The sequence below is a fragment of the Mytilus californianus genome, unplaced genomic scaffold (assembly GCF_021869535.1).
Source record: "Mytilus californianus isolate M0D057914Y unplaced genomic scaffold, xbMytCali1.0.p SCAF_31, whole genome shotgun sequence".
In the NCBI taxonomy this organism is placed as follows: domain Eukaryota; kingdom Metazoa; phylum Mollusca; class Bivalvia; order Mytilida; family Mytilidae; genus Mytilus; species Mytilus californianus.
In genome coordinates, this window is record NW_026262681.1 from 2,769,443 (window position 1) to 2,782,123 (window position 12,681).

The 12,681-nt window shown below is 33.8% G+C and overlaps 1 protein-coding gene across 2 annotated transcripts in view; it reads right to left on the reverse strand.

Moving 5' to 3' along the window:
• Positions 1-12,681, reverse strand: part of LOC127736518 (uncharacterized) — a 37,942-nt gene that overhangs the window by 18,323 nt on the left and 6,938 nt on the right. For both annotated transcript variants that reach the window (XM_052247085.1, XM_052247084.1), the window contains exons 6-9: positions 12,015-12,069; positions 11,092-11,155; positions 7,933-8,115; positions 6,345-7,099 (exon numbers count right to left, since the gene is read on the reverse strand). In XM_052247085.1, the coding sequence (XP_052103045.1) occupies positions 6,345-7,099; positions 7,933-8,115; positions 11,092-11,155; positions 12,015-12,069 (1,057 nt within the window). The remainder of the gene's footprint in view (positions 1-6,344; positions 7,100-7,932; positions 8,116-11,091; positions 11,156-12,014; positions 12,070-12,681) is intronic.

Consider the following 12,681-nt stretch of genomic DNA (forward strand, 5'->3'; position numbering starts at 1 on the left):
CTCCAGGCCGCACCTTCTGTCGCAGACTCGTAAATTCAACAATCGGGGTAAGAAAATCATATTACAAAATTCGAGTAAACAAGCAGATGAAAGCAGATTTAGAAGTTTGGTTAGACTTTTTAAAACAATACAATGGTGTCACTGTAATAACCGACAATGTATGGGTTTCAAATGAAAAATTAGAGTTGTTTACAGATAGTGCAGGGGGGGTCCAAAGGTGGGTATGGGATCTATTTTGCAGGTCAGTGGGCCCAAGGCATATGGCCAAAACATTGGGTTGAAACTGGAATCACCAGAGATATGACATTGTTAGAGTTGTTTCCAGTTGTAGCAGCACTTATGTCCTGGGAATCATATTTTGTTAACAAAAAAGTTATTTTTCATGTTGATAATCAGGCGGTTGTTCAAATCATTAATATGAAAACTAGCAAATCAAGTAGAGTTATGACTTTAGTAAGACAAATGGTTTTAATGAACTTAAAAAACAATACGTCAGTTAAGGCAATTTATATCCCTTCAAAACAAAACCAAATTGCTGATTGTCTTTCTCGCTCTCAGTGGGGGAAGTTCAGAAGCCTAGCTCCAGAAGCAGACCAGTGGCCAACCAAAATTCCAACACAGATCTGGAACATTTAAGTCAGGTGGCAGATTATATTGTCAATCAAGGTGTGTCCAAAAATACACAAAAATCATACAATTTGGCTCTGTCAAAACTTTGTAATTTTAGATCATCTTACAAATTGAAACAGCATTGGCCAGTGCCAGTCAATGATTTGCTAAATTTCATAGCTTTTTTGTCAGTACAAGGTCTTTCTGGGGGTACCATATCATCTTATATATCAGGAGTTTCATACCATCATAAAATACAAGGCATACAGGATACTACAAAATTCTTTATAATTGGCAAGGCATTAGAAGGAATAAAAAGAATTCAAAGAGGGAAACGTAATGACATTAGAGCACCAATTACAGTGCAATTGTTAGCAGATATGATAGGTTGTTTAGATAAAGTATATATGTAAGAATAAATATGAAGCTGCTTTATTTTCAGAAGTTTTTTCAGTTGCCTTCTTTGGTTTGCTAAGGGTAGGGGAAATCACTACTTCAAAAACTAAGTCTGTTATAAATGGCTCCAACTTAACAATTTCTGATATTTTAGTTAAGAAAAAAGTCCTGGAGCTAAGGGTAAGGTGGTCAAAAACTGACCAAAAGGGAAAGTCCGTTACTTTATTGATACCTGAGAACAGAAAAAACTACTGTCCGATACGACTCACGAACGAATACTTAAAGGTACAACCTACCTGTAATAATAAAAATTTGTTTATTCATTATAATGGTATGCCTTTAACTAGATACCAATTCAGCAGTATACTGGAAAAGGCTTTACATTTTCTTCATATTAGTAAAGGTCATTTTAGGTCACATAGTTTTGGAATTGGGGGAGCCACGGAACTAGCCAGGCAGGGGGTCTCAGAGGAGGTAATTATGAAATTAGGCAGATGGAAATCGCATGCTTATTCTCGCTATACATGTATTAGGTTGCAATTTTTCTAGTTTCAAAAGGCTAACAAGCTACAAGTTTTCACAGGTCCCAAGATTTTATGGATTGTTGGAAGTTCCCTTGTTCATTGGGCCAATGTAGAGGCGAAGAAATATGGTAGGACCAACCTGGGACTGGAGTCCAAAGGTGTTACAACATACTGGATTGGGCAACCTGGTTTACAGATTAAAGATTTAGACTCTCTACTGGATGCAAAAAGAAAATTTTTACCTTCTCCTAATTTTATTATTATTCACTGTGGAGCTAATGATTTGACAGATTTAGAATTGACAGGGAAGGGTTTAATTGAAAATGTAAAATGTTCTATCCTACGTTACCAGGCTTTATTTAAAAATGTTATTATAATATGGTCTTCAATGCTACAGCGCAGATACTGGCATTTTGCACCCTTGAATGCGGGTGCAATAATCGAACAGAAGAGAAAAAGAGTGAATTCAGTGGTCAAAAACTTTGTAATAGAAAATGGGGGGAAAGCTATTTTACATGAGAACATTAGGGCAAGTGAAGTGTCTTTATACAGAACAGATGGAACTCATTTATCACAAACTGGAAATCAGGTTTTCTTAAATAATATACAAGGAGGGGTTGAGTCTTTCCTACGCACAACAATTTCAACTTTTCCAATGCTTCAATAATGTAAATTTTGTGGAGGTGAGAACCCAAGTCAGATTTGGTAGCTGACTTGGGCTCTCATGTGGCGGTCCAGGGAGACTGGTAGTGATTGGGGGATTATTTCACTCGGCCCTTGCTCTGGGCCTGACAAGTTCTACAATTTGCAGGTTTGGAAAAAGTGGTAACGGTGGGGTCTACAGATGGGTAACTCTGGGACCTCCTCCACCTCATCTTATAGAAGGGAGGCCTACACCTGCCAACAGGTGGGGCACTAATAACTGGAGCATTGGTAATACGAGTGTTTTCCTCGGTCACTCCCCATGGTAGGTGGTGGTGTAACCGTGTTTAACTACCAGGGGTTTTATGACACTATGTCAACATAGGTCAGCTGATAGCCATTGTGTATAGGTAATCGGTAGTCACCCTGGCGCCTCAACAAAATATTATAGAATACTCTGTAGCCAAAGTAATGCCACAAAGTAAAAATGTATATTCTAGTCATAAAAATGTAAATACAAGTTGGTGTAATAAAATGTATGTGTAATTAGAATGATTGTTTTTGTATAAGTTGTAAAAGTTATAAAGGAAAACAGAGGATGGAACCTCTACACAAATGAGTATAATATACAGAAAGTCTGTAGTATTTTAATTTTGGTATTTGTGAATTACAATTAACAACAGACAAAGAGAGACAACTCTAGAACAATTTTTAATCACTTTGTGATTAAAGGAAGGACTTCAACATAGTTTAGAAAATACGTCAACAACTCTTGATCGTTGTTCTTCATCTCATTGTTATTCGTTCAGTATTAATATAGGGTCTTCTTCTATGAGTATTGCAATTAATAGAGATTATCAAAATTTTATATTTTCAATAATCTGGTTTAATTCAATCAAATATTTGTGTGGGTGTGTGGGTGTTGCAGCCTTTAGCTCATTGCCATATTTGGCATGGCCATAGATGGCGCTCTCAGGTGGAATCTGAATTTTGGAATTCCCGTATCGGGCACTTGTTAATTTGCTGTCAACAACAAAGCAGGTGCTGCAGAAATTAGTTAAATTATTTAAAACCCACCCACCCTCCCAAATAAGAATAGTTGCTGCTGTTTTTTTTGTTTCATATTTTCAGGCACTAGTTTGCTGTATTTGGTTGCCATATTATGGTTACCAGTATCCAAACAGTTCCTCCATGGTATTGGACCAATACAGGATAGTTTGGAGTAAACTTGCGTTTCTTTGATTTGGACATTTCCGTTATTAAGCACTTTATTTATATATGAACTATTGTGATTTAAGCAACCAGAATGAATTTAAGTTTATATTAATTACCAATTTTATTAATTGGGAAGAAAACAAGACATTTTAAAGAAATTAATTTTCTTCTACTATCCTTAGGCGCAGAGTCAATTTTGAATGGGGGAGGTCCAGGGAGACTGGTAGTGATTGGGGGATTATTTCACTCGGCCCTTGCTCTGGGCCTGACAAGTTCTACAATTTGCAGGTTTGGAAAATGTGGTTAGTGGTAACGGTGGGGTCTACAGATGGGTAACTCTGGGACCTCCTCCACCTCATCTTATAGAAGGGAGGCCTACACCTGCCAACAGGTGGGGCACTAATAACTGGAGCATTGGTAATACGAGTGTTTTCCCCGGTCACTCCCCATGGTAGGTGGTGGTGTAACCGTGTTTAACTACCAGGGGTTTTATGACACTATGTCAACATAGGTCAGCTGATAGCCATTGTGTATAGGTAATCGGTAGTCACCCTGGCGCCTCAACAAAATATTATAGAATACTCTGTAGCCAAAGTAATGCCACAAAGTAAAAATGTATATTGTAGTCATGAAAATGTAAATACAAGTTGGTGTAATAAAATGTATGTGTAATTAGAATGATTGTTTTTGTATAAGTTGTAAAAGTTATAAAGGAAAAACAGAGGATGGAACCTCTACAAAAATGAGTATAATATACAGAAAGTCTGTAGTATTTTAATTTTGGTATTTGTGAATTACAATTAACAACAGACAAAGAGAGACAACTCTAGAACAATTTTTAATCACTTTGTGATTAAAGGAAGGACTTCAACATAGTTTAGAAAATACGTCAACAACTCTTGATCGTTGTTCTTCATCTCATTGTTATTCGTTCAGTATTAATATAGGGTCTTCTTCTATGAGTATTGCAATTAATTGACATATTATAGGTTTCTGAATAAATGTATTCAAAGAACTTAAAATTGGTTATATGAATTGAATTTATATTCAATTAAAGATTTCTTGCTGTTGTGCAATACACTGTGCTGTTGAGCAATACTTAGTAAATCTGTTGTCAGACTATAAACAAATAAAGTTCAATTTCTTCTCAATGTCATATTTGAAAATTATGAAAATCAATAGGGAGATTACATCAATAACTATAAATAATTCACCAAAGTTTCATGAGAACTGCTGAAAGCATTTTTGAGTTATTGTCCAAAACTGGAAAATCCCCCCTTTTTTAATGAATAAAACCCCATAACTCAGAAATGTAAAATCTAAAATTTATAAAATTCTAAAGGAAGCTTACATCAACAGATATAAACAATTCACCAATGTTTCATGAGAACTGCTGAAAGCATTTTTTAGTTATTGCCCGAAAACTGGAAAATCACCCTTTTTTTATGAATAAAACCCTGTAACTCGGAAACGTAGAATCTAAAATTTATAAAAATCGAAAGGGAGCTTATGTCAATAGATATAAACAATTAATTAAAATTTCTTTCAAGTTGGTGAAAGCATTCTTGAGTTATTGTCGGAAAACTGGAAAATCCCCCTTTTTTAATGAATAAAACCCCAAAACTCGGAAACGGTAAATCTGAAATTTATAAAAAACAAAAGGGAGCTCACGTCAATAGATATTAAACAATTCATCAAAGTTTCATGCATATTGGTTGAAGCTTTTTTGAGTTAATGTCCGACTTGTTGAGGGACGTACAGACAGTCAACGGTATACCATTATACGTCCAATAAATGGGCGTATAAAAAAAAGTAAGTGTGTTTACTTCCAGTGCAATTTCTAGAGCATATGTATCATGGATTTGACTCGAAGCTTTTACATTTAAGTGATAACAAAATTAAATGGTTTAAAGTTTATAAGGGACTTGTATATCTCTAACAGAAATGTTCAAATTGTTTTAAAAGGATTATTATAGGATAATTGATATTTGCAAACGGCAAATCTCATAATCAGGACATAGAATTATATGTCAAGCTTGACTGGCTTCAACTTTCTGGGGTACAATTAACGAGATAATAAGCGAATTATTACTTTTTAATCAAAGGATTGTCAAAATATGTTTCGAAAGCTGTATTTATACAATTAAGAGCAAGGTAAATAAGCAAATCCTAAGTTTTGACTTTTCAATTGTTTTCTTTTTGAAAGGAAAAAAATTGATAAAACCGAATGTATATTTCACTTCTAAATACCAGAATCAATAATGGTCAGAAATACGGGTGAAAACGGGTCATTTTCTGAATTCATGGGTTATTAGATCACCCGTCGGGTATTTAAAAAATCCCGGGGAGAGGGGAAATTCACGGGTGTGACCCGCAAAATATGGGTCAGTTGACAGGTTTGCAAGCTATAAAAGGCCCTGACATGACAAATATACATGAAACTGGTTTTCAAATAGTGTTTTTACAAAGATTGTTAGTAGTTTTAAGGAATGAATGGACTATCAGACACAACAACCACTAACAAAAATTGGCCTACTTGAAACGTAAACTTTATCTACCCCCTAAAATCTTCATAGTACAAAATGAAGTATGGCAACTGCTGTCACTAAATAATATAAGCAGAAATGTCAAGCCCAAAAATCACTCAGGACAAAATAAAAATAGCAGCTACTCAACATAAGCCATCCTTAAAAGATTGTTAGTTTCCCCTAACCCTGCTTGGTCTGTTTCTACCCTCTGAGTGATTTTTTTTTTACCAGATAAAATGGCCTTACTGTCCTGTAGAAAAATCTATGTAAGGTTGGTTGAATTCTGTCAAGCCTTTTTCAAGAGGTGAGGATAAACAGAGAGTGCATGAACAAGAACGCAATACAACTAAAAATACCCCTATGTGTTGCTACAGCTTCATGGTCAAGTAACAACAAAAAAATCCTTAGCACTGAATATATATTTACATACCTATGAAAATCTCCAAGCAAGAGGTTTCCAACTAAAACCAGTTGGGTACAAAGTAAAATTCTTTCCTTCATATCTATGGTTGTCTCTGTATCTACGACATGGTCATCTTTAAACAAACTAATGAAGTGCTTCTTATTTTCTTCAATCATCCTCCAAGCTTTCATACAGTTTTTGTCCATTTGTTCACCTATTTTCTGCACAGCTTTTTCAAAATGACTGACAAATCCTTGCCTTGCCATTTTAACTTCATCTTGAAAATATCCATCCTTAATTAGTTCTTTTAGGAACATGTAAACAAGTGGATGCAAAGAATACCTCAATTTCGAAGACAAAAAAATGTCAATTGTAGCCGAACTTGTTTTCTCTTTTGGCATGTAATCTTCAGTTTCTGCTATTTCAACAAAATGCCGAGTTTTTAATGCTAACAGATCCATTTTGGGTCTCATAGTCATGTAAAGTTCACCAAACACAGCACTGGCAGCAGGAAAATCAAACTTTGCTGTCTGGAATACCGTAAGTCTTGCCAATTTCTTCTGGTATTCGTCACTGAGAGAACTGAAAGTTTGTCCTAGACAATTGTTAACTTGCAAAGCATGGGAGAGTCCACCCTTTTCTGCAGCTATTTTTAAGTTATATCTAATAACTTGAGGTTCAAGGAGTCCACCATTAACTGCACTGCATGTAGACCTTATAGCCAAGGGACAATACCCACAATATTGTATAATATCTCCAGTTATCTTTCTATCAGTTTTGTACTGAAAATAATAAACAAATTCTATAATGAAATGTTAAATTCACATTCCTAAAAGTTTCTTTCATAGATTTGTAATTATGAAATTGCGACGTCACATACGCTAACATTAAACAATATTCAATTTGTTTTTATTTATGTAAAGCATATATTTTTCATCAGAATTTGATGCAATTTCTTTTGTAATCTTTATATACATGTAAAGACAAATCCAATAAGAGTGAAAAATCGTCTGTCTTTAGTAGGCACTCTTCCAAGACCTTGATGATATAAACTTCATAAAAATTTGACAAGAAATGAAGGTGTGAGGGTGCTTACAATAACATGTTCATTATAAATTACATTTTAAAGGGACATCACTCCTGTAATAGATTAGTGCTGATTTTCAAACTCACCCAAGACATTGCTGATATAAACCTTTGAAATTTCATACAGAAATAAAAGAGGATATTAGAGTGCCTAGCAATTGTGGTCAGCCAAATCAAAATTAAGGATTCAAATGAAACTGAAACATACATGTGATGTAATTACATAGTACAACCATTTCTAAAGGACATAACTCCTGTAAAAATAATTGATCAACACTGATTTTCGAACTTGTCTGAGACATTGTTGATTGAAACCTTGGATAAAATTTCATATATATCTGTCAAGAACTATACACTTGAGAGTGCTAACAATATAGTTTTATGTAGAATTTACATTAGAAAGGGTTATAACTCCTCTCAGAAACATCTGCAAGAAATGTACACTTGAGACCACTTACAATGAGTTTTTTTTATAGAATTTACATTTTAAGGTACATGTAAATTTATCTTCCTCAAAATAAATCATTACCTGTTTGTCAACACATTTTTCATAAAGTTCAGTTGCCTCTTTAACATTGAGGGGCTTCAGTTCTATTTCTAGTACTAACTCATCCATTCTTTTCTGTGATTTACCGATTTGTCGCATTTTATCTATAAACTGTTTATCATCATCTGCAATCAACTTCTGTCTGGATGTAATTAATATTCTGATCTGAAAATATAAATAAACTGTTATCACAGAGATATGTCTCTCCTTTTTGTAATTTTGATAATGCAAATGTTGAAATTAAAATAGCAATACTTTAACATGTAAGTTATGCAAATATTCAATGTCGATGAACCATGACTGAAGGTACATGGCTAAACAATCTCCAAGGAATGAGATGTGCCAATGCTAATACAACTGCATACCAAATACCATTGACTTTTTATAAGTCGTTCCCTTTAAACAAACCTAAACACAACATTAACTTGTAAACTATGTAAAAGTTTCAAAGTCAATGAACCATGATCAGGGGTGGGGCTATATAATCTCCATGGAAACGATACTTGCAAATGCCAATAAATTTGCATACCAAATATCATTGACTTAACATTAGCAGTTCATCTTAAACTGATCTAATCACAAACTAATACATGTAAAATAAGCAAAAGTTTCAAAGCTAATAGACCATGACTGAGGAGGCGGGGCCAAATATTCTCCATGGAAATGAGATGTGCTAATGCTTATACAACTGAACACCAATTAACATTGGCCTACCACTAATGGTTCCCCTTGAACTGACCTAATCACAAATTAATACATGTTAACTTAGCAAATTTTTCAAAGTCTATAGACCATGACTAAGGAGGTGGAGCCAAATAATCTCCATGGAAATGAGATATGCCAATGCTTATACAACTGCATACCAAATATCATTGACCTACCACTAGTGGTTCCCCATAAATTGACCTAATCACAAACTTATACATGTAAACTATGAAAAGTTTCAAAGTCAATAGACCTTGACTGAGGGGGCGGGGCCAAATAATCTCCATGGTAATGAGATGTGCCAATGCTAATACAACTGCATACCAAATATCATTGACCTACCACTAGTGGTTCACCATGAACTAGACCTAATCACAAACTAATACATTGTTGCCAACGCCGGAAACAGCATACCTATGTCTCGCTTTTTGACTCCGTCAAGGCGAGACAAAAATGTAAATTGCTAGTCTCATAATTTAAAGTATTTCATCATTTCTTCCTTTATTATTTTGCACCATCCTATTGTCCATATGTTAACTAATATAAAAATGAGGAGATGTGGTATGATTGCTAATGAGACAACTATCCACCAGAATTAAAATGAAGAGGTAGTAAGCAATATAGGCTCCTGAACGACCTTCAACAATAATAAAAAGCCCATAACTTGTAGTCGGCTATAAAAGGCACTGACATGACAAATGTAAAACAATTAAAAAAAAGTAAAATAACTAAAATACCGAACTCCAAGAAAAATTCAAAACGGAAAGTCCCTTATCAAATGGCAAAATTAAAAGCTCAAACAAATCAAAACAACTGTCATATTTCTGACTTTGTACAGGCATTTCCTTATGTAGAAAATGGTGGATTAAACCTGGTTTTATAGCTAGCTAAACCTCTCACTTGTATGACAGTCACATTAAAATCCCATTATATTGACAACAATGTGTGAACAAGAAAAACAGACATAATAGGTAAAAATGTCAAAGAGAAAACTATAACAAAACAATTTACAAAAAACAAATATGACAGACATGAACCACCGACAACTACTACTCTGTAACTGATGTGTACATAATATAAAAGAATTGATGACAGATCCTTGAATTCTTAAATTTAATCACCAATTTTTCAGTCTCTTAAATTTAATCACCAATTTTTCAGTCTCTTAAATTTAATCACTTATTTTTCAGACTGAAGACTATTTAGAGTTTGAAAAATTGTATAGACACTTGTCTATTGTTAAATATAAATAAGAAGATGTGGTATCAGTGCCAATGAGACAACTCTCCATCCAAGTCACAATGTATAAAAAGTTAACAATTATAGGTCAAAGTACTGTCTTCAACCTTCATCACGGAGCCTTGGCTCACACCAAACAGCATGCTTTAACGGGACCCAAAATGACTAGTGTAAACCAATTCAAACAGAAAAACAAACGGTCTAATCTATATAAAAAACGAGAAACACCTATTAACTACATCAACAAACGACAACCACTGAACAACAGACTGTATGTTAACCTCTAGATTTACATTTTGTATATGCTATTTATCTATAGTCTTAATCATGTACATATAATATGGATTCAATCATCAAGCTTTTTGCAAGTTGCAGTTAACCAATATTACAACAATAACAACAACAGCAACATCAAAACAGCAATTACAGTAAAGCAACATTCCTCCCTTCTTTCAAAAGGAAGGAATATTGTTAAAACAGAGATGCATCTCACCTGTTTTATGCAACAAAACCTAAAAAGCAATTTCATCAAAAGTGTTAATATATAAATGTTTTCTTTTTTATGGAGGGGCCTCGGTGGCCGAGTGGTCTAAGTAGTTACTACTGTAATCACTAGCCAGTCAACACTGAGGTTGTGAGTTCAAACCCAGCTCGTGCGGGTGCACTCTACTCCAATCTTAATTGACTAGGATTGTCAGTTTTCCTATCGAAGGTCAGTGGTTTTCTCCGGGCACTCCGGCTTCCTCCACCAATAAAAACTCGCCGCCACGAAATAGCCCAAAAGTGGCGTTAAAACACCAAAAATCAAAATCAAATCTTTTTTATTGGCAAACAAAAATTCAACCAGTGACAAACAAAGTTCACTCATAAAAATTGGTCAAATGAGAGAACTTCACACATCAATTGTAAAATCTGGACAGAACACTGATCATCTGATCATATTTGCATATGGATTTAACCTGTAAAAAGGAAAGGGCACTTTATATTCACTTTTGCAATTTCAATTTTAAACAATGTTCTGTAGGTCAAAATGTGAAAAAATGCAAACACAAGTGCTTTTGCTCATTGTTGAAGGCTATGCAGTGACCTATAGTAGTTGACTTCTATGTCAATTGGTTTCTGGTGGCAATCATACCACATCATCTTATTTCTATATTTACAACAATGTGTTTTTTCCAGAAAAAAAGTTTAACTTACCGTACTGTCATCTAACATCTGTAGAAAGTCATTGAAAAATTTCAACACCTGTGGAATCTGTTGTCTGTTATAGCAATGAAACATAAAATGTAAAAGTCATTACTTCTTAGAGGGAAATATAGAGTTTTTTTTTCCAAAGTATATTAACAATATTATTTAATGTTTTTATTTTGTGTGTGTTGAAAGGCCATTAAAAATCTTATTATGTTCAAATGGGTAGATATCCACTGAAAAGTGCAGAAGGTATTTACACCTATATCATAAAATAATTATAATGTCCAATCTTATCTGACCTAAACATGATTGACAAGCTTATTTTTGTATTCATGCCCCATGCACAATTTGCAAAATTGCTTAAAAAATGATTTATTCAAAAGTATAACTTATGCAGCATGATAGTGCTCTTTGTTTAACAAGTTAATTTTTTAGTTGAGAAGGTAACATTTGCTCTTGATCCATGTATTTGATCACCCATATGTTGTCCTTTTTACGGGTATGAAATTTTCGTTGTTCTAATTCATTTTTGTAAATGTTTATTTGTATATGAGCAACTGTTTCACACAGTCAATTTCATAAAATTTTCAGTGTCCTCCAAATAAAATCAGAGGACACCTCTACACCAAATATCAGAGGACACCTCTACACCATAAATCAGAGGACACCTCTACACCAAATATCCTGTATGATGTGAATTAGCATTTGTACTACCCTTTCCATGAATACAATTACATATTTACATAAAGTACCAAAAAGGTCTTGAACTAATTCATATATAGCAGTATGGGTTTTACTCATTGTTGAAGGCCGTACGGTGACTTTATAGTTGTTAATTTCTGTGTCATTTGGTCTCTTGTGGAGAGTTGTCTCATTGGCAATCATACCACATCTTCTTATTCTTATATAACAGAAAGAAATGAAATTACCTTCCTTTTCTGGTTTGAAGAAGACCATCTATATTATCAAATAACAATACTGTCCCTTTAAAAGAAAATAATAGTTCTTTCTCATGAGGGGTTGACCATTTGATATTCTGTTTGAGACATGTTGATTTTTTGTATTCACATGACCATTAATTTTCAATAAGTGTAAGAAAGGTATGTATACCTAGTATCATTGTTTTTAGACAATCGGCTGCATGAATATTTACTTTTTGAGACAACACTGCAAGAATATTAATTTTTTTAGACAATGCTTCATAAATATATATTTTAGTCTTCATGAGGAACTATTTCAAACATTTTGTGAGTCAGATCGTTTATTTTCCAGCTCACTACAACTAAAAATTATTCAATTAAGCCAGTTGCAATGTCAGCTCATTTATTTTCAAAATTTTCCTGCATTATTGAAATTTTTTGTCTAACCCTTTAGGAACTTGTTTCCCCCCAAAAAAATCTATTCAAGGACAAGAAAATAATGCTATATTTTCTGAGTACAAACGTAAATATAGATTCTTACATTGGAGGCTCAGATTTTAAAATTAGATAATTTAACTATCTGAATTGGATAAATCCGATAATCCACGAGTAACTATGTAAGAATCTGTTTCTCTAATGATTATTAATTAAATTTTCAGTTTTGATAAACTAAAAT